The sequence below is a fragment of the Anser brachyrhynchus genome (assembly GCF_964034855.1).
Source record: "Anser brachyrhynchus genome assembly, chromosome: 1".
Lineage (NCBI taxonomy): Eukaryota > Metazoa > Chordata > Aves > Anseriformes > Anatidae > Anser > Anser brachyrhynchus.
The window spans coordinates 75,724,004-75,750,719 of NC_137694.1; the positions used below are offsets into that span (position 1 = coordinate 75,724,004).

Genomic DNA, 26,716 nt, shown 5'->3' on the forward strand with positions numbered 1-26,716 from the left:
AAAATAACAGTGTTTAAACATGCAAACCATGTGTATGCACAATTTAAATGCACACAGAGTATAAATCACTATTAGCTCTTCCAATTAGCCAGAGTACTGAACCCCCATAATGAGTCATTAAAAAATAGCTAAATTTTGCTTCGCCATGTTAAGGAATAGGTTTGAACTAATACTTTTAGATGAAAGATGACTGAAAGCAATAAAAATCTTCCAGTGGCATTAATGAAATTCAGTCTGTATTACTGACAAAAGTCCTTTTTAAAGAAGTTCAGAAAATAGGAACTTGGCTTTCACTTCAAATTAAATAATTTGGTAACTCATTTAAATATAATGTATTTGTTCCAAATATTAAGATTTTAACATGCAGTAATTTTGGTGAAGTGCTTATTACTTTTTTCTCTGTCAGTGCAACTTATAAACAAATAAAAGTCATATATAGAGATACGAAGCTCTAACTTGAGATTTTTCTTTACAAATAAATACACGAGTGTATTTTATTATGTATTTTCATCTTTCTAGCCTACCTTTTCCTACAGAGCGGTACACTTTTTTGCTACATTATGTTTAACAAAAAGAAAGTCCAAAAAGAAAGTCATTGATTCAGGAGAAAGCTCTTCCAGTGTACGAAATCTAGAAATTCTATCCTGCTTGAAACATCATGTGTCTTTCTCACAGAAAAGATTAGAAAACCACTCCAGTTGTGTCATTTTGATTTTCTCTTTACTACAGAAGAAAATGCTTACCGCTGATCTACGTAAACAAATTTTCCATCCATGGCAAATCGTGTAACAAATTCTGTTGCTTTGACTTTTATCTCTCCACTCTTTTGTGGAACAATGTAAGGGTGTAACCTCCCAATTGCAACAAGACAGTTAAAGTTACTACTGTCCTTTTCTACATCATTTTCCTCTTCTACTCCCACCTCGCTAGGAGGCCAGTTCTTCATGTACCCAGTACAGTGAATGGTACAGTATTTCCTGTGATCTAATAAAAAGAAATAAAATCAGCAGTTACAGTTCAAAATGTTTTTTGTTGTTGTTGTTTATTCCTTTCACCGTAATACCAGCAGTCATATTTTATGTTTACCTACAACAACTGTAAAAGGCTATACATAATTTTACAGAGTACTTTTGAATTAATTTCATACTACTTAATTTTGGCTTACCTGGATAGAGCACTTCTAGCCCTATATAAGATTTAGTAAGATAAATTATAGGTGTTGACAGTGCAAACAGTCTCACAGGAAAAAAAAAAAAACAGTCTAGTAACTCACAGATCACTTTTTCTTTATATTGTTTCTTATATATTGTAAATTAAAATAACCCATGGCAGCATTCTGTAGCTTCCAAATCAATTTATCTTATATGAACACTATGATCTTAACATAGTTTTACTGCAGCTACTAAAAGAATCAACCAAGATTACAACACAAAACAACCCAGCTTACTTTCTATTTATATAAGGCTTCCGAATTCCTCAATTTTTCTGGGAACAAAAATATCAAAAGAGACTTAAGTTACAGCATACACTGCTTATATAATATGTAAATAGCCTAATTTGCATCAATGCATAGATATAACATACCATGTGCTGCAGTAACTATCTTTAAAACAAATTGCCAAAATATTCTTAATAACTGTATTCTTACCAAATTATGATTTACATAGATTTGACTGCATTAACTCTATCAAGTATGGAAAACATCAATTACCACTGTAAAATGAAAAACTGAGGTATTTATTCTGCTGTGATTGTCAGTTTATCAGATTTACAATGTGATCTCCCTGAATAGTGCTTTCCTGAAGAAGCATTTATATGTTAAATAGTCTTATCATATTAGTTGGCACATCAAGGGAGATGGAATTCCATTTACTTACAATGACAGACCTATTTTTAAATTTATTCTTGTATATTCTGTCTCAACGGTAACAGGTTATTGAAATAAAAAAGGAGGAAGATTTATTCAGGATCAAATAATTTCTGCACACTTTTGCAAAAATCAATGCCAAGGTATTAAACAAAAGCTGGAAATTACGTTTTTTTAAAAAAAAGATTCATTCACTGGAAACTTGACAAGAATATACTTGCTGCACAGGCATACCAAAACTAAACTGAAACTATAAACTAGATTAAAATTATTGGAAAAAAAGTAAATGGAATACGTTGATAAATTAACTTCACCATTAAAAACCAAAAACGGAAAACCCATACTTTGTAAGTACACACAACACAAAATGTAAATCAGATAAAAAAGTTTTTACTTGCTTTTTTTTCCCTCCAAAACAGTAGATTTTGCAGGCCTGATTCATACAGTTATCTTCAAGACACATGTTACTTAGTTTCATTCTTCTGATCTGCTCCAGTGCTTTCAAAAATTTCCCTGAAACTTTAAAATTTGACTACAACAGAGTGTGTGCTCCTAAACAGGCACTGAAACTGAGGTTCCTTCCTCCCTCCCTCTTTTCAGGAGTGAACAGGGAGGAGAAAGAGTACAATTAGACCGTTTTTCAAGATGTGTCTTCAGTACATATTTACACTTCACTACAGCTACTTTGTGATAACTACAAGGGTCATGCTACTGACTTGGAACTTAAATATACCAAATTTCAAGACAAAGCCCCCACTTCAGCTACACTGTTTGAATACCTTTCTTCTTTGGGTTGGGCAAGCACTCCTTCTCTTCTTTGACTGTGGTCCTACTACATTTTATCCGACAGAAGAAGGAACGTCGAGCGCCAGAATTCAGTCGAGCTGGTCCAGCTTGAAAATCTGTGTGTACTTGCAAGCCAGCTTATAAAGATTTAGTAAAGTAGTTAAAAAAAAATAAATTCAGCAATAAAACTGTTGAGTCCAAGGCCTAATCTTCATTTCTGTTTCTAGTACATTCTCCTTACTGTTCAGTTGCCTAATTTTTGTCCTGACAATTAAAAATGAAAAAGGTCTAATAACTTAAACAAGGCAGAGAAAACGTGGCTGTCACACACATTCCAAAATCAAAAAGAACTACCAAATTAAACTTAAGCCATACATGACATTTTGAATTATATTTTAATAAATACACTTTATAAACTTTTGACTTCTATTTGGTACATAGAAGAAGTGTGAAAATGCTTATAAAAGTCAGCTATAAAATAGTTATTAGCTGCAGAGTACATAATGCTTTCCATATTAGAAATAACTGTAAACAAAATAAGATTTGGTTAAATTAGGATCGACACTTAGCATTTTCAGAGAAGACAGGGATTCTTGATATTGAAGTATTTTATCCCATGTTCGACTACATCAGGTCTTTTGTATTGACAAGACCTATCAAATACAAGAAAAAAAAGTAGTATGCCTGGTAGGAAGAATGTCAGACGACAACTTGGTAAATGTTTAACAACACAAATTTAAATCCCTCTTATTATATAAAGTTCTTTTCTGGGTTAGTTTTTAAACTCTAAGCGCATTCTATGGAGCAGATAAGCATTCAAATGTCTGGTTCATAGAAACCGTATTTCAAGTTTGTACATCCATGCATATATAAGCATGTGAATATGTCCTGCATAAGAACAGAACTTATTGCACATATGAACACATGAATATGTCCTGCATAAGAACTCAATTTTATTAACATCTCTTAAAAAAAGAAATCTGAGTACATTCACATGACTTACTTTTGCCATCTACAAGCTTTTCTCTGGGAGAGACATCTGAAGATGAAAGTTGCTCCTTCACTTTGGCAACATCTTTCGGATGCAAGTAATCAAACAAACTTTGTCCAATTAAACTGGCCTATTAAAAAAAAAAAAAGAACCCCACTGTTTTAGGTCACTGAACACATTTAACACCTCAGAAAAACCACATTCTATGTTACTTAAAAAAAACTTTAAAATATCACAGTTTTTCTAAAGTTCTGTATTTCAATCTGCATTATCTTTCCATTGTTTAATATTATTTTTTATATAAATGGGGTAGCAAAAAAAATTTGTAACTTCCCTTTGAAAAATACTAGTTGCATATTAACAAAGAGTAAGTGCTATAAAACATATGTATATATATATATATGTTTTATTTACTTAACACAACTTCTGAACTTCTGATCCTGAAGCCAAAGAAGGTTATGTGCAAAACAACTCCCCTCACAGATTATTTTGGTTATGGAAGGGAAAAGAAAAATTCATGATACCTAATGACTGAGCTCTCATTTAGATGGACAGAACAGCATTGCTAAGCCAGGAGCTGTCTGGAAGCTGCAAATGGCTCAGCTCACTTCAGCACTCCTTGCTAGTGGATATTCACAGTGATCTCTCTAGCTGGGATCCTTTCAACCCGCTCAGTCTGCTCATCCAAAGCTTGTCTGCTGCACTAGTGTAGGCACTGCTACCTTCTCTTGGAACAGGAAGGAATTCTCACAGAAGTGGGCAAGCTTTGTTTTTTTGATGGCCTACCTTCACCACAGCAGGTCAAATCAAAGGGTAGAAAGGAGCTTTGTTGATAATCATATTCCAGACTCAAACTGCAACTCACTTTGGACCCTGGCCACTTGCTACATGATCACTGCATAAAACAGGAGCACCTCTCTAATAAACTACAACCAGAAATACATTTAATGAAAATCTTCAAAGAAAGCAGGATTCAGCCTCTTTCATTTACCCAGTCCCCATCTAACCCTAATGAAAAGCGAAAACGATGAGTGCCCCTGAGAAAGGCTAATAGCAGCCCTGTCAAAATATATAGGTTTAACGAACAGACTATGCTGCAGGATGGGATTCATAACCAGAGCGGTTCCTAGATAAGCAAATAAATCCAGGACTTAAGACAGTTAAATTCTCTAAACCACTTTGGCTGGAACATTGAAGATCTTATGGGTTTGGAGGCAGGTATGATTAACGTGAGAGACTCCAAATTGTACTTTTGAGCAAGTTCAGTATAGAGGTTCTCAAAAAAATCTGCTTTATGCTTGTTACAAAATAAAATGATTCATTTAACTTTAATTTAAATAAGACATAGTTCTGTTTAAAGAAAATATATAAAACAGAATTCAGATTGGTTGACCTTCCTCCTTTAATCAAAGCAAATGTAGCACAAATAGTTTCTAAATTACAGAAGTAGACAGATGGAAGCACTAATTGTTTTAGCCTGTTTTTGGAATGGGAGTCATAGAAACATGAACAAGTTATCATGCTTTTATTATCTGCAGTAATTCCTTATGATGTTAAATGTCACCTCATACAAAGTATGAGCCTATTCGTATGAGCCTATTCTACAAAATATGTAGCCTATTCTACAGGTTAAGCTAACTCACACTGTTTCCTACAAGTTAAGATTATATAACATGGATGGTTACTGTGGGTGAGGTGATATATGGTGCATCTGAGCCTAAAGGCACTACACCAAGGAGAGCTTTAATTAACGCATGCTGCTGAACAACCAATTTTCCTCAGGCTAGAACAACAAAAAATCACTTAATCATTCAACAAAAAAATGGGGATAAAATTAGGACATCTTCAAAATATCCTTTTCGTTTAGACTAGCAGTTCTCTTAAGTACAATCAATTGAAATCCAGTGCTATTGCTCAGGTCACAAACACTGACCACACTTACAAATACTTATTCCAGGAAATTCAGTTTTACTTTGTTGTTACCAACAACATTCCAAGAAATGATACAAAAGGACTCTTTTAAAAATAAAATACAGTAAAATGTAAAAGCTTAAATATTTCTAAGTAAAAGAAAATGCAAGGTAAAAACAAACCAAGAAACTCAAATATAACCACCTGATCATAATTTAGTATTTTGCAAACTGATTCTGAGACAAACAGAATTTTTCCTCTGTTACATCCAACCACAAACAGGAATCCATCTGCTGCCTGAAAATACAAAGATACTGTCTTAAAAAACATACAATTAAAATATACAATGAATATTGATGACTACAAGGAGGTACACTTTTAAACGTGAATGTTTTTATTAAATAAAAATCACACCAAAAAGCAATTAGAAAGATTGCAAGGACCAAATCAGACCTTCCACTGCAGACAGCTAGAGTTTCCTAAACACAGCTTTGGGAAAGAGAATGCCAGCTGCAAAACAGCTTAACTTGGAGTCATCTTACAAATCTTGCCAAACTGTGTTATTGCAGCAAAGGAAAAGAGAAAATAGCTGCAAATGAGAAAGGGTAAGAGGGTGTGGGTGTATGACTACATGCAAAAACAGGAAGATTTTCTTTCAGGCATTATTTCTGCATCTTGAAGCACAGCAAGTAACTGCAAGTATATTTATGCATAATTAAAAGCATTCCATATACTTGCATGCAAGTTTCAATATCTGCATTAAAAACATTTTATGTGTGAAACATGCTGAGTATATCTTAGTGAAAAGTCCTGTTTAGTGTACAGAGGTTACAAACCAAAACTCATCAACTACATCAAAGCACTTGCTTGAAGAGAAAGACGGGGAAGGCAGCTCTCCCAAAATAAAAAGTTAATGGCAAGCTTTAATAAAGACAACATTTAACTGACAGTTGCCTTCTACTTACCCTAAGGATTAACTGTCTGAGCTCATCATCCTTTAAAAACGAAGGTTTATATCGAACTTCGGTATAAGAGCTAGTGGAACCTGGAAAATAGTTTATTTGTAAATATGTATACAATATCAAAAGATATATTTTAGATTTATTTTTAACATAGTTATATTTAATTTTTAATTTGTAAATTCTCTTTTCAATCACAACAGCTGAATAAAAATTTATAAAAGATTTTTTTTTAAAAAAGAACCAAACAAACCTCTTAAACATACACTGATACTGAATACGGGCATACCACCAGTTACTTCCTTGCCTTTTATTTAGCAGAAAATAAGGAAGCTTCTGATCAGATATCTTTAGTATACTGCTACAGAAAGGGTATTATGAGCTCTGCATTACCTAGAAATATTTTGTAGACCTATTACAGAGCCCTTAATATCTGCTGAATCTGAGTAATTCCTATGTTATCAATTGCCTTTTGGCATGAATAAGGCTTCATTAGTACTCTATATCCAGCCATCCAAAAAATCATTCTGTGTAGTTACACTGAATAGGTATTATATGTTTGACTCACAACATATTACTGTTCTATCATCCATGGCAAACACACTAAAATCCTCCTTAGCCATTACAAGTATTTTCACATTTTTTCTAGGTATTTTTTGAGGTATATAGCAGTTGAACTTGCCAACGAATTTCAGCATTTGCTGTACTTCCATGTAGTATCTCTCATTGTCTTAAAGCATTTGTTTTGAAGATACACATGACAACTACGGCAGATAAAGTCCAGTTTTCCTAAACCATTGTTAAAATAACACTGTTTGAGCTTAAGATTTCTCATTTCATTGTCAAGATGTTGATGCTTGCTTAAACTCTAAGTGCAATTACTACCCCGCTAATCTGTGACATTATTTCTTTATGCACAATTCTCAGCCTACTTAGACCGGAGGACTTCCAGAAATTCCTTCCAACCTAAATTATTCTGAGTCCATAACTGTCATGATAGTCACATAATTAATTTCATACATTGCTTTGACTAACAACTAAAGAGGTTCTTATCAGATGCGTTTATCCATAATCAAATTTTTGGCAAGGCACAGAGTCTTTAATCTTTGCTTACAGTTGACCAAATTATTATTCTGAAACAGTGTTGCCAAAAAAAAACAACAACAAAATTTTGCATGCTGCTGATAGACCAAGCAATAAGCAACTTGTATTTGGATGTTAATTTTTCTTAGGGGAGAAAGAAAACCCGTGAACAAAGCAAGAATAGCAAAAAGAGATGAAAGAATATATCCTGGTTTGACTCTGGCACATACACAAAACCACTCAATGAAATCCACATTTACTTTGTTATATGGCTGGGGACATAAGCATTTAATAAGTCTTTTTCCTAGCACTCTATAAAATTTTGTGGTGTTTTAGACTTAAATGTAATCAGCCATATTAAAGTATGTCTTGCAATGTTTCTTTTGACTACTGTCCTTGCAAGCCAAAGAAACAAAAAGAAGAAATATGATCACATTCAAATTTCATTTTTTCTTTAGTTTTATGCAAATAGTTATTGTTTTATAAAACTACACTGTACAAGATGAAACTGATCACTGAAGTAAGTTCTCTGTGCTCCCTATTAGTGCAACTACTTAGATCAGTTTCTTTAGGTAAGGATTAGCATGGTTTCCCGTTGTTGAGAAGACCTTTTTTCTGATGTCATGCTAGACAAACAACTCATTGGAAGTATTCAATATTTCATAAGTGACTTGGTTTTCAACTTGAAGTCTTCCCAGAAATTAGTTATTTTTTAAAAACGGTCTTTTTCAATGACGTTGTACATTACAAAGTCAATAATTAAACAGGAAATTCCAATACAAAGGGCTGATGCAATCACAAACTCTGCAGTAACAAACATTAGTTTGAAGACCCTTTTCTTCTCACTAGCAGTACAGCTACTGATGTTAGTATAGCACCACAGGTATTACTGTTAAAGAAAGTATGATGGAAAGTTGAGAGACAGCAGAACATTTAATTTGAGGGTTAGAAAATAACAGAAGATGGAATTGCTTGATTTTTCTATAATTTTGAAAAGGTATAGCCTTAGCTAACAAGGTATCAGACACTGAAGTACTGCTTACTATAGCAGAAAAAAATATAAATAAATGAAATTCTGGAAACTACAAATGTAAAATTAAATGAAGAATAGACTCAGAATTGAATTCAGCAAGGAAATAAAACAGAAGACCTTAGATGTATTTAACATCAAAGAAAATATGTATTATAACCCATGATAGAACAAGGACTGTCAGGATTAGTTTCCTAAAACCTACCTTTTAAAGATTTTAAGTGTTGCACAGCCATCCGTAAAACTGTAAGTTTATCTAGTTTTCGTGCCACAGGGTTGCACTGGGGTATCATAGCAGACAATTCCTCTATCAAATTATTCATTTTGTCTCTTCTTCGTTTCTCTGTTTGACTGTGAGCCTCTCTAATAAGAAAAAAAATATTTTAAGGTGTGGAACACACAATTTTCCTCATAATATTCATCAATTTAATTTTGGGAATGGAATGTATCATGACAAGCATCACTGCACTGAAGTGTTTTTTTATACACATGTATTTGACAATCGGATTCATGTGAACAAAGTAGCAACAGTCACAATAATAAGTGAAATATCACAAAAACTTGATCATGTATGGCAGAAACAAGAGCTGATGAAGACTTACAAAACTGAAATTCTTCTTGTGACCCTTGAGGCCCAAGTGAATACCTTGACATCTTACTGTATACCAGACATTTGATGTCATTAGTAAATATTTGAAGACATTGCTGCTCTCTAGCCTGTGTAAGTAAGATGGGGAATTCATTCTACTACTATTTCTTTTTAAACAAATAATGCTCTAAGCACTCGCTGAAGCATCTCTGAGCTCTGTCTATGCAAACTCACAATAGTCCTGGATGAGCAATGTCTTCTTGTTATTTAATTATCTTGAAAATAACTCGTATTGAAAAAAAGACACAAATACAAGCATTTATTCACAGCACAAATGACAGAGTTACATGTGGTTATAAGAGATGCTGTGGAAACTGAAAGAAAAAGCTATGTTTCATCTATTTTTCACTAGAGGTATTTCAGAAAGCTTTCCCCCTTCATTCACCTAGTAAGGTGAATTAAGGACGGGTTTCGGCCTCTGTGCACACCCTATGTCAGATTTCATCTCAATAAGCCTCCATTCAAGAATTCAACCACCTGAAAAGAGCTTTTCTTGCACAGTTTTCATCATAAAATCCCCTCTAGGGCACACAACATTGCACATCACAAATATATTTTTATCTCAGGTCACCCTTTCTCAAATTCTTTCTAGTCAATTATGTTGACTTTCTAGCTGATCATCTTCCCTCTACCGTTTAGCTGGTCAAGAAAAGTTGAATTAATTCTATTCCCTTCTCACTCAGAAGACAAGCTAGCCACTCATTTAAAATAAGGATTATTTTCCTTTCTGATTGAGACCAGACACAATGGCAGTTAACTGACTCAAGCAACATGTTTTGGTTAACTGATCCCCAAATTCTTCCTTTTAGGCGTACTCTAACAAAGCATTGATGATAATAAAGTTTAGTAACTCTGGCCTGTTAGAAAGAGTGAAATACAGTTTTAAAGATTTAGTCTTCTATGTTTTTAATTATTTTTCTTTGGAAGCACAAAAAAGAAATTCCCCCTCCACATGGTTAATTTTGGATCACTCATAGTAATCTGCTTCCCCCTCCCACCCCCGAAGCCTTTTTTAGCTTACTTTCATCAGTTATTCTTGGCTCAGCCCGTTTTACCTTTGTATCAGAGTAGGGACAGTCAAGTAATATATTATGTATGCTCTTTGTGTACTTTGAACCTCAGGAAAATGGTTACAAACACATGGGGAAACAGAACAATCTTCCACACCTCTAATATTTGAGAATAATTTATGGATGCAGAAATCTTAGTGAAACTTGATGATTCAGAAAGCCTGCTGTTACATTCCCCAGTTACAAGCAGGAAGGGAGAAGAGCAAGTTTCCTAATAAGCTTGTGAAAAGGAACACTGGACAGAGATTAACTGTTGATGAAACCTTCAAAAATGTCTTCCAATATATACTTTTTTTTATAAACTAAAAATCCATCATCTAAGGAAAAAAATTAACAGTACAACACAAGTATCAAAGCAATGTACAAAACACAGTCTTACATAGTGATCTGAGATACTCATTAAAGAAAAACAAATTTTGGTGTTTAAAAAACTGTAAATTTGTTTTGGAACACTATTTCATTTCTTCCATTTAATTTAATGTAGACCAGATGATCTTGGAGGTCTTTTCCAACCTTGTTGTTTCTATGATAATTACTAGTTAGCATATTGCATAAATAATGCTTTTGACAAGTACTTTCTGTGAATTTTAATTTGCATTAAGGTAAGATGTGAATTCACAGTGCAGTGGCAATCATTAAGTAATTCCATATATGAGCACTTGTTCCAGAACAAGAATTCTTTGTCATGCTTTCACTGAATCCATTTTTGTGTGGGATAATTCTTAAATACCTTCATGTGTAAACAAATCTATAAGAAACAATTCCTAAATTCATGCAGACTGAGGATCAGCTAGCTTCCTTTATACACAACTTGAGTGTATAGCATTTAATGCTATAAAGTTAGTACCTGAAATCTTTTATCTTAAGATGTTCTTCATCTTCACTCCTAGAGAAAACAAGATATAGAGTCTTACAATGAGTATTTAGTACTAGGCACTTCTTCCATGAATTCAAGAAGATACAGAAAATGCTATAAATTTACTGTCACTCCAACAAAACTAAAACCACAAAAATTCCTAACACAAACATCTAGAAAGTGATGCGTAACACAGATAGACAAAAGCATAATTTCCAATATTTACAGCTGTTATGTGAACATATTACAGGGATATTTCATTATTATAGAGCTATTTCTAACCTAAAGAAAACAAAATTAATGGAACATTCAAACAGCTTAAGTCCAGTCTTGATTTAGTGTATTTTTGTTTTTTAAATTTTTCAAGGGTCCTCTATTCATGTTCTTATTTCCAAAATCTGATTGCCAAAAGATTAAAAAACAACCCTAGCCTAGGCTGGGCCTAAAATATAACCTAATTGCTCAAGGACCAAAAAAGAAGTAAAAATTAAAATTTTCCCATACCCCACAGCAATGACTGAAAAGAATCTATATAAGAAAACCATAAATGAAAGATAATCATAGCACCAATATCATGATAAATACTTAGCAACAGGAAAACTTAAACAATAATTCAAACAAAGGCAATGATCTTTTCTCTTCTCCAAGATCACAGTATTCCCCACCACAATCTTTAAGAAATTCAGAAAGTGGCCTAATAGATGTCTTGCCAATTCAGTATGAGCAATTTGGTACTTGCAGAGAGGCAGTTCTATACTAATATTGGCAACTATTTTCTTTAAAAGAAATGGATACAAGCATTTTTTAAATCTATACAACAGTACTTCAGCTTTTTTTTTTTTTTTTTAATTCAGCAGTGGAGACATCTCATGCAGTACTCTAAGCTCCATTCCAGAGGAGAGACCTGCTAGCTTCAAGATCATTATAGAAGATGTGTACGTTCTGGCAGGAATGTAAGGAGACAGGCCAATCAAGCAGTGGCTGTTTCCTATAAGAAAATAGAAGTAGGAAGTGGAAGGAAAGTTGGAGACTAGAGCTTTAGAAAAGACTTCAAAAGCTGCTTCCACCTACAACCAAGCACTGACCCCAGTAAGGATGCAGCAGTCAGTGTCAAATTAACACAAGATTCAGAGATCCAGCTGTTCAACCTGGATTTTACTAGAACCCAGGCATCTTCCAGGCAGTCTGATAAGCCCGAACTCAGGATTAGGTTGGACTCACGTGACCCTAGAATTTATCTTCAGTCAAACTGTTTCAGATCTGGAGGAGTTATCAATACCTCATAGAATCATAGAATATCCTGAGTTGGAAGGGACCCTTAAGGATCAAGTCCAACTCTTGATACCGCACAGGTCTACCCAAAAGTTCAGACCATGTGACTAAGTGCACAGTCCAATCTCTTCTTAAATTCAGACAGGCTCGGTGCAGTGACCACTTCCCTGGGGAGCCTGTTCCAGTGTGCAACCACCCTCTCTGTGAAGAACCCTCTCCTGATGTCGAGCCTAAATTTCCCCTGCCTCAGCTTAACCCCGTTCCCGCGGGTCCTGTCACTGGTGTTAATGGAGAAAAGGTCTCCTGCCTCTCGACACCCCCTTATGAGGAAGTTGTAGACTGCGATGAGGTCTCCCCTCAGCCTCCTCTTCTCCAGGCTGAACAGGCCCAGTGACCTCAGCCGTTCCTCGTACCTAATATTTCTTCTTTCATTTTGAAATAAACTTTTACCAGAAATGTGCATATACTACAAACTCCAGTACTTAATCCCTTTTTTGTCTCAGCCTTTATTAGCAAGGCCAATTGTTCTCAGCCCCAAGCTGGAAAACAGTGACAGGGATCGAGATGAAGCACCTATAATTCACTAGAAAACTGCAGGTGACCTGCTATATCATATGATCATTCACAAGTCTATGGGGCTGGATGGGATTCATCCACAGGTACTGACTGAGCTAGCAAAAGGGCTCACCAAGCCACTTTCAATAATTTACCAGCAGTCCTGGCTAACTGGGGAGGTCTCAGTTGACTGAAGGCAAGAAAACATAACTCCAATCTACAACAAGGGCTAGAAGGAGGATCCCAGGAATCACAGGCCTATCAGTCTGACCCTGGTATCAAGGAATGTCATGGAGCAGATCATCTTGAATGTCATCTCACAGCACACACAGAAAAAATCAAGTAAGCATATGCAACCAGCATGTGTTCACAGAGAGCAGACCCTGCCTTACTGACCTGATCTCCTTCTACAGTAAGGATGACATAAAGCCTATATGTGTTGTTTACCTGGATTTCAGTAAAGCACTTGACACTTTCTCACAGTATTATCCTGGAAAAACTGCTCAAGACTTGGACAGGCGTACACTGCTGGAAGAAAAACTGGCTGTACAGCCAGACTCAGAGAGTACTAGTGAGTGGCACAGTACTGGGGCAAGCTTTGTTTAACATTGATAAAAATTATCTGGACAAGGGGATTAAGAACACCTTCTGTAAGCTTGCAGACAATGTTGAGTTAGGCAGGACTGTCAATCTGTTTGAGGGTAAAAAAGCTTTGCATAGTCATCTGGATAGACTAGATCAATGGGCTGAGTCCAATCACACAACATTCAACAAGGCTCAGTGCCAGGTTCTGCGTTTAGGCCATAAAAAGCCCATGCCGCAGTATAGTCTTGAGGAAGAGTGTCTAGAAAGCTGCCCAGCAGAAAAGGCCCTTGGGGGTGCTAGTTTGACAGCCATCTGAACACAAGCCAGCAGTGTACTCCAGTGTCCAAGAGGGCCAATGGTATTTCAGATACAAACCAGGATAGTGTGGTCAGCAGGCCTACAAAAGGGATCACCCCTCTGTGCTTGGAACTGGTGAGACCAAACCTCAAATACTGTGTTCAGTTTTGGGTCCTTCATTACAAGAAGGATATTGAGTTGCTTCAGTGGTGTGCAGAGAACAGAAAAGAAGCTGGTGTAGGGACTAGAACACAGAACTCATTACGAAGCGCTGAGGGAACAAGTTGTTTAGTCTGGAGAAAAGGAGGCTGATGGGAGACCTCATTGTTTTCTGTAACTACCTGAAAGGAGGCTGGCAGTCTCTCCTCTCAGATAACGAGCAATAGGACAAGGAAATAGTCTCAAGTTGCAGCATGGGAGATTTAGATTGTATATTAGGAGGAACTTCTGCAGAGAAAGGGTGGTGAAGCATTAGAATGGGCTGCTCAGGAAGTGGTGGAGTCCCCATCCCCGAAGAGACATACAGATGTGGCACTAAGGGACACAGGCCAGGGATGGTACTCAACAGGTCAGGTTGGTGGTTGGACTTGGTGATCTTGAAGGTCTTTTACAACCTAGATGATTCCTTGATACTGTAAAAGTTACCTTATCTGACCATAAGAGGTAAAGAGATAAAGTAGAGCCAGATCACCTGCAATGCAGCATGCAGCCTCTTGACTGTATCTCTTCCCTCAGAAGCTTCACTTAGGGAAGAAACTAGAACAAGTTTGCTGTTCAAGCAACCAGTCACAGCCTTTGATGGATTTATATAGCCTCTGTCCTAACAAATGTGCTGTTATTGATATAAATAGCTAGGTTAAAGCTACCTTGAACACAGAATGAAAGTCTACCTCATGGCTCTAATGTAGGTATCCTTAACTTGTACTAGCAAGAAGAGGATTGTTATTATTCAAAAGAAATTAAATACTGCCACCTTTTCCTCTATTTTATTATTTATTAATCATAATTCCTTATTTCTTCTAAAAATGAAGTGAGGGTCTTAAAGACAAAAAGAGGATTATCTTTATTCAAAGATTTCCATCATAAGCACAATGGAAAAATCCACAAATAGATTAACAATTTATGCTCAGAAGGTTTTAATACTACCGAATAAATCATGCACCAAATATTGACTACAAGGATAAAATAGAATACTGGACAGCTACATATAAACATATATATTCTAAGTAAGGTATTGAGGTGCAGAAAAAGAAATCACAAAGTAATCATGTAACTAATAACTATTCCATAATACACACATAGGCTTTATTTATATCGCACATCCAATATTAATTTTGGCTTGTCAACTCGTAATAACATTATTTTAACATATATGTTGTAGTTATATTTTAAGAAGCACACTGTAAAGGTTGAAAAAATTGAAAAACATTTTTAGATGTGCCAGTCCTAGAAGAGCATGAGATATTCCCTTCACCTCCTCGGCCTTATTTAACGGTTACTCTTTTCTTTCCTATTTGTATCTTAATTTCAACATGAATAAGTCTAGTAAACATATGAGCTTGTTAGTGTCATTTTTGAAAGAAACAGTAGAAAACTTTAACACTGAATGGATCTATCCACCCCACTAATTAGCTACACCTTTCGCTACACAAATACATGTCCTTAGACAAGCATTCCTTAAGGCAAACCACACAGCTTAGCTAGACAAATGGAAAAATGTGACAGAACACTGAAAACAGAAATGGGTTCATTTATAAAGAGTACCTTTTCTGAGGATCACCATCAACTTCAACTGTATCCCTGCAAAACAGGTAATGAAGTAAGCTGAATGTACTTTGAAACGCAAGATGACTTGATATACTTAATGGTGCAGAAGTGTGGAAGTCCCACTTGATTATTCACTCATTCTCAGCAAGAATATTAGTTTTTACAAACTAATTATTAGTACTTATAAAACAATACTTTTTCAACTTGCACATGATTTTTTTTCTGACAGAAGTTTTATGAAATCAGAAACAGATCCAAACTTCAGGAAAACACTGTTGAATAACCAGCATTTTCACTAAACACGTAAAATCAACTAGTACTACAGAAAAAAACAATGGAGACTTCTTTCAGAAGCTATTGTCTTTCGGGAGTTTTCAGAGATCTTCTCGATAGACATGAAGCTGCGAGTTGATAATTACATCAACATCCACAGTATGGCTACATTCTGTAGATCACTGGCCTATATATGGAAAAAGCATGGTTTAAAGAGAATTGCTTTAATAATCACATATACATGTAAATTTCCTACAACACCCCCCCTTTTAAAGTGGATTTTCCACACTTGTAGTGAAGAGATGCTTGTAATGCAGCAGATCTGCATGCCGACTTACTTCTAGCTGATAAATGTAACTACGAACAAAGGACTTGAAATTATATTTTTTTTTGTGTGAACAATTATTTGGTTAACTGGCATCTGTTTGGCAGTTATAAAACTGGAGAAAACAGCTAATAGTATCAGTGCACTTAAAGAGACCGAGTACTACTGCAGGAAGGTACTCATTTTTAGGTCACAGTTCTCTCTGGACATTTATATAAATGGCTGCCCTGTTCACTGAAGAAGCAGTTCTGATACTGCAACTCTACATTAAAGAGATTAAACATGATATTCAAAGATGCACTTTTGAAACTTCAAGCTACTTAATAACTACCTGCAAGCAGAACAAGAAAAAAAGCGCCAGGATTGAAATTTCATTATTAAAGACATGTTACCAGATACTTCAGAACAGGAAGACACATTATATAAACCTACATGTATCACCTGGATTCAAGGATTCTTTTTTTGAGTTTTAATTGATCAGAACTGTCAGCACATTTAGAAGAAACTGAAATAAACAGCTGTAATAAACTTGAGATGTTCATTTGTTATTTCTATGACACAGTAACTTTCTAATCCTCTTTCCTTTATTTATGTGGAGACACAAACAATCAATTTACTTACTGGTTATCAGAATCACCTCCTTTGCGCTTCCTTGGAATCTCAGCCACAGAAGCGTTTAAAGAAGTGGTAGCAGTCTTAGTTATTGGATTCATGAGGCTGGAGACTCTAGAAGCAATGCACAGGCTTCCATCTATTGAGAAATTATCTATAAATGAAGAAAAAACACTCAGCATTCAATGCAAGCTACATCATCATGCATTCATTCTGATTTTCAGTTGTAGAAAAGAAGAAAACAAAACCCACATGTGTAGGTGACTTACACCTCTGACACAAAAAACAAGTTACACTGCTACAACCTATGTACAGAGAACAGCACATCATTTTCCTACAGTCCTATAAAGACCTCCACAACTTATTCAGACTAATGCAGTGTAAAATACACCTTTCCTCAGTTTCCAAAGACTACAGTTAAATCTCCCAGCACCTCAAGCATCCTGCTCCAAAGTCACAAGATGCAGCATTAGCTAGCAGATCCAAATATTAACTCTACATTCAATTTAAACAAAATAAAGTGAACTATGTTTTTTAAACAAGCTGAGCATCCCCCAAAAAAGAAAATTTGCTATGTTTCTGACACAAAATCTACACTTATTTGTAACATCAATCACACAGGCCAAGAGAGTCTTGAAAGCTTGTCACGTTCTACCTCAGAGTTCCCTTGAAAATTCTCCTACCAAGGAAAACAGCTTTCTTTCTCAGCCAGAAAAAAAAAAGTCACAAGCCAAAATAATCCCAGCAACCTACTGGTAAAGGAACATACTCTCAAGGATTCTAAGCACTAATGCACTTTTTATTCCCTATCTCAGTGCAAAGTTATTACAAAGAATTACCCAGCTGATGCTTAAAGAAACAGAGCTAACTTTGTTTCAGCAACACAGGCAATCCTTTAGGCTTCCTGTGCTAGTGAGGAAAGTATCCAACATCATACAACTAGAAACAAGAAAGGATTAATTCCACAAAGCAAGTATCTCCTACTTTTGCAGGAGGCAAAAAACAAACAGGTACTTTCAAAGTCCAGCATGAAGAAAATCTGGATACTTTATTAAGAGTATTTTATTTTACAGACAGCACAGATGCTAAAAAAGTAAAAAGAATGAAGCACAGTGCATACTTTTTTCCCCTCTTGGGTATAAATGCATCTTACAGCAGAAAAATTACCTCCTAGGTTCTCATTTTCTGTTGGAATATTACTCTAGAGAGTTAAATGAAAATAGGCTAATACTTGAAGAACATTGCCTGGTCTTCCACTAATCCTCTCTCTACCAAGTCAGACTACACAGAGACAGCCCATTTTATTTTAGAAATCTCTTTAACTCATTAAGCCACATAGGAAATTCCAAAGAAAAATAGGTGGTGAAAACAGAGAATCAATAAACACTTCTCAAATAAGTAACAGCCTTTGGGCATCTACAACAGAAAGAAGAGGTAGTTACTTCAAGCACACAATACATTCAAACTAGGGATATTAAAATTATTTTAAAATAAGTTATAAATACAAGGGCACAAATGGTAGATATTTAATTTTTTTTGATTAATCATCACTTTATAGTTTCACTTGATATTTCTGCTACAAATTCTTGCAATTATAAAACCAAACAAAAACAATTCCAAAGGAACTTCTTATTTGTAGGCAGTAGTTTTAATTCACTTCTTTAACAGCAGTCTACAATCACTAAATAAGGTTTTTGAAGTAACAATCATTCTTCATGCATATTCATAAGAGTATTTACTAAACAGAAACCTAAATGTACCAAAGACAAGAATGCTTTCAGCACAACAAATCCTTTCATCCTTTAACAAGGCAGAACAGAACAGACCCACTGACCTAAATACTCCTTTGCACACAGATGGCCAGCCTGCTTCCTAAACCACTTCCTTTTAAAGAAACAAAAAGGAATCAAATGATGTGTCATTTACAGCTTTTCCAATTTATCCTTCATACTGTCAAAGTAACTACAATCCTTCCTGACACTGGCACTAAGTTCTGAACACTGAACCCATCTCCTCTACATTTCCTAACATCTTTTTCTTAACTAGGAAAAATCCGAATGTTTAGTTTATCAGCAACAATTTATTAGAACTTCTACATCTAAATGTTTAGGTGATAGGCTGAATCCTTACTATCACAGTGACATCTTAAGTGAAATGCCATATTAAATGCCATCTAGATATATCTTCAGGAAGATAGATAATATTAAGAATTTGTATTAATTCCTGCCGTGTACAGCATGCAGCATATACTCTTACTTATTCAAAATTATCAAAAAAAGAACAGAAAAGAAAACAAATAGGGAAATAAATTAAAACTTCAGAACTACCAAATGCAGTAGAAAACTAAATATTTAGAATTTCACAGAAAAGAACAAGTGTTTTTAATACCTACTACTCACTGAACAAGAAGCAGACAGAAACAGTTCATAAAGCTAGGTCAGCTCTGAGAAGTCAGTAAGAACGCTTTAAAATAATCCCTTCGGGCTTTCTGTAATAGCTCTCACTATGAGACTAGGTGATTCCAAGGTGCTCGCTCTCCCTCTGAAGAACATCTTTACCTCCTGCACTCTGTGACGAGAGACTTCTTCACTCTGCCTGTACCACGTTGGGAGAGATGGATAAAGGATCCAATAAATAAGGTGTGTTTCTACGATAGGAGGTTCCTAGCTGCATTTCTACCTTTCATTTGTGCAGCTGAGGGACCTCCTTTTATTTTCCATTTCTGTGAACAGTTTCATACCATTAAAATCAAGCATTTCCAGGAACACATGAAGCAAAACTAAATGTCTCCCACTCTTGCTTCATGAACAATAACACCCAGAAAGACCATCTTTATTACAAATTTATTTTCCTGGATGATTAAAATCATTAGTTACTTTTGAAAAGAGTAACAGAAACAGTTTAGCTCAACTAGATACATTTTGTTTTGCTACTCCAAAGGCTATTACTTACACTAGTTTGGATTGCAAGGCTAACAAAATTCAAATTGACTTTTTTTTTAAACTAATGCTATTAATAATTTCACACTATTGCTAAGGCCCTGGTATGTCTATTTGCTCAGTCAACAGTATATGTTTTCAAGGAACTATTTATGATCTGCTTGGTTCTCAGTATTAAGCATGTATGCTTATCTATCTTAAAAATATTGAAGAAGCATATTAGGCATGTACATCAGGACAGTCAAATGTAATATTAGAAACAAAAAACAGCGTTGTAAGCATTGTCTCTATGAAAAAGGAAAGCCCATACAAACATATCACATGAAAAATTGTACATTCTCACTAAACTTATTAGAATTAATCAGGCAAAACCTAACATTTAAGGAAGGGCTATAAATTTATACAGTTTGGGAAAAATATGTTCAGTAATTGTTCTGTGTGAATCCCATGCAATGTATTAAAAAACAAGACCTTGGAGACCTTCTACATGTTTCTAATAACTACTGACAATAATATTTTCTAAACACATGCCACATTTCTGAGCAGTCTGTACCACTAGCAGTTTTAAGCTTTTCAGTTCCTAAACACAGGCTATTAGGAGAGGCTTACGGCCAAACTCCACCAGTCATAAAAGGTGCGATGCCTCCAAGCAAACAATTATGTCCACATCTGAACTAGCCATTCTAGGGCCTCTTGGAGAGTAGCAGACTTTTTAGGGTGATTCATATCAACCTAAAATAGACTCATACAGTTGGTTAGATGAAATTTAACATTTCTAGGGTGATTCATCTCAATCTAAAATAGATTCCCATAGTCAGTTGGATGAAATGCCGCCTATGAGTGCCTACCTCCTTCCCTTTGGTAATTACACAAAGAAGAAAGTAGCTAGCTCTGACGCTGTATCTACTCCACTGACATCTGAAGATAAGCAAGGTGAATCCCACCCAAGGTGGCTACAGACCTCTCACGCAGCTGCTGCAATACAACAGCCACAGACAGCACCTGGTAGAGTCACACACAACAAATCCCAGACAGTCCTTTAGAATTATGGCCTTAATTATGCCTTACTGCCACTTCATGATCCACTCACCTCCCTGTCAAAGTTCAGCTTTTGGCTAGTGATAAATTCACTCCCCATGGGCTCTCCTGAAATATTCATTTAATATTAAAACATATTTGTCACTTCTCAGAATCATCAAAATGAAATCGTACAAGATACACATAGGCACTCCAAACATAAGTGGAAAAATACAAGTAATGTAGATAATAATAAATTAATACAAAACCTCTTTATCTGCCCTCATTATTTTTTTTTAAGCAACTAAAAAACAACATCTAAATCCACCTACTGGGATATTGCAGTAAAACATATTTGAAGTAAGATATCAATGAGCAAGTATCTTTCAAGAAAAACAACAAAGCAACCTTTTGGGTGGCATTCTGTGTGCATTTGTCCTCAGAAGATACAACGCAGAACTATTCTCCATGTCACAGCTCAGCAGCTGCTTAAGGAAGTCCAAGCTTTGACAAGTTTCAAGAAGTCAAAATTGTGTTAGAAGTGAATGCAGTTAAGGTGGCACATAAGTGGTCCTTACTCTAACTTGCTAGATTACTTACTGAAATTGAAGTCTACTCACATGAGCTACTAGGCTATGTCTATTAGTAAATACTACAGCAGAGCAGCAACAGGCCAGCAGAGCGAAGCAGGTGGTTACAGAAGTCCCCATTTCTAGTTTTTCAGTTGTCCAGGGAGCTTATGTTAAATCCCATTCAATCCGGTTCACTGGACCAAGAAACCATACAATGCATGTTTTAAAGCTGTCTGAGAACCAACCCTTGGTTCAGTCCTTTACATCTGGAGTTGGAGTACATTTGGTATATGCCTGGAGTGGCATTAGCTTTCCTACAATACCATTCTAGCTTAGTTTCTTCTGAAAGGAGTCTACTTCATTTATAAAAAGCTGCAGAGCAGTAAGTGAGGATGACTGAGAATTCACTTCAAAATAATGCTGTTGCTCTGAACCTAAACGCCAACACGTGCACATAGCCTCCAAGTACATACTTGATATAAGGGTCTCAGCCTGAAGCCCTTATGAACACAGTCATAAAGAGAAGCAGAGGTATGAACACACACAAGTACCTAAGCAACCTAGATTTTCTAAACTGAGGTACTACTCAAGATGCCAGTTGGATTCTTAAGTTTCACAATGCTTAAGACATGCTCAAAATTTTTGTTTGAAGATCTAGAAGTCTCTGGTTTCCTAAGCAATTACAGATGTAACTAGCTGCACATGCACTGGTGCATACTCATACAAGATAGCTATTGATTCAATTGATTTCAAATAGCTTTACATCACGTAAATTGCTTTATTTTACTACAAAACTGTTTTTCTAAAATCATTCTAATGAATTCTTACTGCAGGTTTTTATTACAGAATGAGAAAAACTGTATGCGTATTCTACATACCTACAGTACTTTATGCTGTATGAGGAAGAAAGTTACAGGCACCATGATATGCATTACTTTACAGGTCCTGCAGGTCTGAACACATATAAAGCAGGCAACCATATTTTCTAAATAGGGGTGACAGTTGTATTAAATATTTGGGGGTTTACAGCTTTAAAACAGGCCGTGAAAACCATCTTCAAAGTACTTACAGCAAGTTTACCATCCAGATCACAGCCCACAGTATACCTTCCTTTAAAGCTAGGACAACTGTTTTAATCAGGGATAAGTTCTGAAAATACCAGAAAGGTATTGTCTAAAACAGGTGTTTTTTTGTGTATCACACTTCATAAGCATGCATAAACAGGAAAAAGATGCATACTTCAGTAAATAGAGAAACTCTTACAGGTTGGCTTAAGAACACTGGATTTGTTTTTATTATCACAAAATGCTGAAAAATTTTAATATCCCAAATTATAAAAATTTGAACCAAATATTAATATAGGCCACTGATTTTTTTCTGCATCTACGCTCATTTATTTTCACCATTCAGAAAATATACTCAAGAATCACAACTAATTAAATAATATATTCACTTAATAGATCTCAAACACCAATGACTTGTCCAAACCTATTAGTTTATTACAAAGTATAACTGTAACTAGCTAATGAAAAGATACCAAACAAGCCCTTGAAAGATTACCCTGCCTTCCTAGTTACTTCCAGGCTCAAATCAGGTCACTGATAGAAACTGAGAGTCTCATATATCTCAGTTCATTACAAGGCGGGGAACAAAACAAACCAAAAAACCTCTCCGATCATATACTGCTAAAGGAATTGAGTATACCTGGTTTTACTTGAATCAAAAACTTGCAAGAAAAGGCTGACTCCATCAAGCCTGCTGAAGAACTCCCACATTTTCAGCAGGTCCTGGAGCCCAAACAGGGAATTTTCAACAGAGTATGCATATTGATTCACTTTCCAGTCACCCACAAAGTGGTTTTATTCTTACGGTGAAGATGATTCTGAACTGATGTTAACTGTCCAGTTTAGAGTTTGTCTTTAATAATGTGCAAGTATACTAACAATAATGTGTATATTCAAGTGAAAAAAAAAATACTAAGAAGCTGACCAGTATGGATCTATTCCCAACAAATGAAGATACTTTTATATTTAAAAAAGTTGATAGAAAAAGACTCTGTTTCTTCAAAATCTGTTAAAAGAAGTATACACATTGAGTAACAACAAAACCAGGGAGGAAGGTTTCTTCCACACTAAAACATAAAAGCCTACGGTTCATTACCTTTCCATTTGTAAATGGAAAAATGACCACAATGAGCTTTCTTTATTTTTATTATTTCCTTCCCATGCATCACATAGAAACAATAAAAGCTTGTTTCAAACACAACTTTACACACTGCAAAAACCTTGTGAAATAAGAAACACTTTGTTTTCAAACACTGATTACTTTCTACAAAATTATACCTGTATTTGAACAGCCAAAAAACAGAGACAGAAAAATGCCTGTTTCTTCTAGACAACTAGGATCCCCATCTATCTTAAAACACATACAATCCAATACGTATTAAAACAACAACTAAACCTAGAAGAATCAGTGCTAACTAAACAGAACCGCAATGATGGTTTAGGAGAGATTTCTTCACTTCTGTTTTTCAAAACCCCAGAAGAGGAAACAACACACCCGTTTTCAAGGCAGGGGGAGCACAAGCAGCTGCAGCTGGTTTACAACTTGCCTTGTTTTAGTACCAGAAACTTAAGATTATGAATAGGAAGATCAAACCTTGCTCACTATACAGGCATAGGCACGTGCATGCAGGAGCCAAAAATCACTACACTTAGAATACTAAATTACGTTTGCCTGCCAAAAAGTCATCCTAGCATATGAGGTGCATAGCTAATTGCATATCAGAAACAGCGTACTAAGTCAAACATAGAGAAACCTTTGCAGCCCACACCACATCAGTATGACGCCACATCTGTAGCTTAAACAAAGTGAAGTGTAGTGTGGACATTGTGCTCCGGGCTCCTCTGGACAGGCACAGTCCACCGCCGTTGCATCCACCCCTGCACACCTCAGCTACACTCCAAACAGAGTACGGCTCGGGCTGGAAGGGACCTTAAAGATCACCCAAATCCAACCCCAAGAAAGAATTGAAGACACAAGAAGAAAGGAGATGGCACAGCTCCGAGCACACTCAAGCCAAGCGCACGCAGGGCTGAGCCCCCTCCCTGCCCCAGGCTTGCAGCACCCCAGCCCCACTCACGGTGTCCCACCGACAGGCAGACAGACGGGCGGACAACCACACCAGGTCGCGCCCCGCGGGCGGCGCCCACCCCGACCCACACCTGCCCGCGCCCACAGCGGCCGCCCCCCGCCACCTTCGGCAGCCCGCCGCTCCTCCTCGGCCCCCTCGGCGCTCCCCGCTCCTGCCTCGGCCATGGCGGGCGCCCCCGGCCCCGGCGGCATGCGGGAGGTGAGCTAAGGTGAGGCGTAACAGAACGGAACAGCCCGGCCCAAGGGCGGGCTCTCCGACACCCCGCCGAGCTCCCCCCCACCCTTCACTAGCACCGCCTCAGCAGCGCCAGCCCCGCCGCCATTTTACCCCCCCCCTTCCCCGCCCCGCCACCATCTCACGCCCCCCCGCCCGGCGGGGCGGTTCTCGCGAGATAGCGACGGGGCGGGCGGGGAGCAGTCAGGGGCGGACGGCTGCTGAGTGAGGGAAGGGAAGGTGTGACAGAAAGCCCTCAGTGGGAATCTTGGCGTGATTTTGGTTGGGTGACACTTTTTTGGGGGTCATTTGCTCCGCCGTGTGGGCAGGGCGATGAACAGTCACACATGCAAGTAAAAAGTAGCACAAAAATAGTTAACTCTTACCAACATGGTGAATTGTGTCAGCAGACCTGCATTCTGCTAGGCACTGAGTGTGTAACCTTGGTTTTGACTAATGCCAGGTGTGTGCTTTCAAAGTGAAGATACCCAGTATCCTCACTGCATCTTGGTTCGCATCCTGGAGTGGTCTGGCTGTGTGAGAACTGTATTCCTTCTGTGTGGAAACCTCAAGTTGCACGTGAAATTGCTTAATGTGCTGCACCTGGTAATGGGCATCTGCTCCACACGACTCCACTAGAGCTAACCTGAAATGAAATCTCTCCAATGTGTGGTGTGGGCACCAGGACCTCAGCAATACCTGTTCCTCTTAACAGAACCACTTTTACTGTGTTGCCCCAGCTCACTCATGTAGCCTCTGTTTGCTCAGTTCAAGCTGTTAAGAACAGGCTGTTGCCTAAGTCTCTTGCATCCTTGACTTGCGGAAAACTGACTCCACAATCAGTAAGATTGTAAAGTAGGTACGTTTATTCAGCACTGGGCAGCACGGGGGGGTAGTCCCACCAAAGTCTTGCGCATATGCATATTCATAACTTGTCCCCACTTCATCTTAAAATTAGTTCCAAGAAGTTATTTCCATAAGCTCCTCCCATCTGCACTTGTGCAGTGTCTCCTGGTGGTTGTTGCCGGGGGTCGTGGGGATGAAGGTTGTTGACTCTTCCTCGCCACCGCCAGTTGACCTCTTGTCCTTGTGCAGACTCAGTTGCTCCTTGGCTCTTGTCCATCCGCAGGACCAGTTTCTGCCAGTTTCTTAAGACAGGCTCACAATCTTATCATGAGACTAACCTTGGTAAGGGGCCCAAGGCTTCTTGCTTTAATTAATTTGTGCAATGCACAATAGTTAGCAAAGACACTAAGTAGCATCTACTAGTTTAATACTGTCAGCGCTCTATCTCTATTTGCTAAGATTCTCCTAATTCCCTCTCTCATCCTTACCTGAGCCATCTTGCATCTTGCATATTATGTTCTTGCATGTGTCCCTGCACCTACTTGTTGAACTCATGTTCAAGGGGCCAAGTGTGTACAGGGCAGCTGGATCCAGGTGATCTGAGACCTGTGTGAAGGAAGCTACCTCTGCAGGTGTACTGTTCCATTGACTTCCAGAGCTTCTGGCAGTTACTAGTAATGGGGGCTCCTTTGGAACTAGCAAAAGTAGGTGCACTATTCTCAAAGTGTATCAGATTGTCAGCATCTGTTCTAGAGGTTAATGTTTAAGTTGTTAAAATTTCTATCTTTGTGCAACAGACAACAATCACAAAAGTGATTGCTTTTTTGGTCTGGAGGCATAACAAAATTATTCTCTAAGATAAAAAGAAAAGCATCCTTTGCTAAAAGTGAAAAAGAAAATTAAATACACAAAAAAGCATGTTGGTTTTAATAAAAGCAAGAATATTATTTACCTAGGTATTTTCATAATTAATTACATTATGCTAAGAGGAAAGAAATTTGCGTGAATGCTTGTTATCTCTCCAGGTCAAAAGACATTGCAAGCACGCAAAGCATTAAGACAAACCCATGAGTAGTAAAATTGCTCT

General features: G+C 36.9%; 1 protein-coding gene across 6 annotated transcripts in view; it reads right to left on the reverse strand.

Annotated features, from left to right (window-relative positions):
- The window catches only part of BMAL2 (basic helix-loop-helix ARNT like 2), a 41,294-nt gene extending 16,395 nt beyond the window's left edge, over positions 1–24,899 (reverse strand). The window contains exons 1-12 of one of the 6 annotated variants that reach the window (XM_080582260.1): positions 24,674–24,810; positions 19,288–19,483; positions 18,723–18,772; positions 16,898–17,042; positions 15,676–15,711; positions 11,194–11,232; positions 8,833–8,990; positions 6,521–6,600; positions 5,760–5,852; positions 3,657–3,774; positions 2,647–2,790; positions 744–984 (exon numbers count right to left, since the gene is read on the reverse strand). In XM_080582260.1, the coding sequence (XP_080438386.1) occupies positions 744–984; positions 2,647–2,790; positions 3,657–3,774; positions 5,760–5,852; positions 6,521–6,600; positions 8,833–8,990; positions 11,194–11,232; positions 15,676–15,711; positions 16,898–17,042; positions 18,723–18,772; positions 19,288–19,316 (1,133 nt within the window). In that variant the 5' untranslated portion in view covers positions 19,317–19,483; positions 24,674–24,810. Of the gene's footprint in view, positions 1–743; positions 985–2,646; positions 2,791–3,656; positions 3,775–5,759; positions 5,853–6,520; positions 6,601–8,832; positions 8,991–11,193; positions 11,233–15,675; positions 15,712–16,897; positions 17,043–18,722; positions 18,773–19,287; positions 19,484–21,252; positions 21,349–24,673 lie in introns of all 6 variants that reach the window. The other 5 variants (XM_080582258.1, XM_080582257.1, XM_080582262.1 and 2 more) reach the window with 5 other exon arrangements.
- Positions 24,900–26,716: the final 1,817 nt, after the last annotated feature.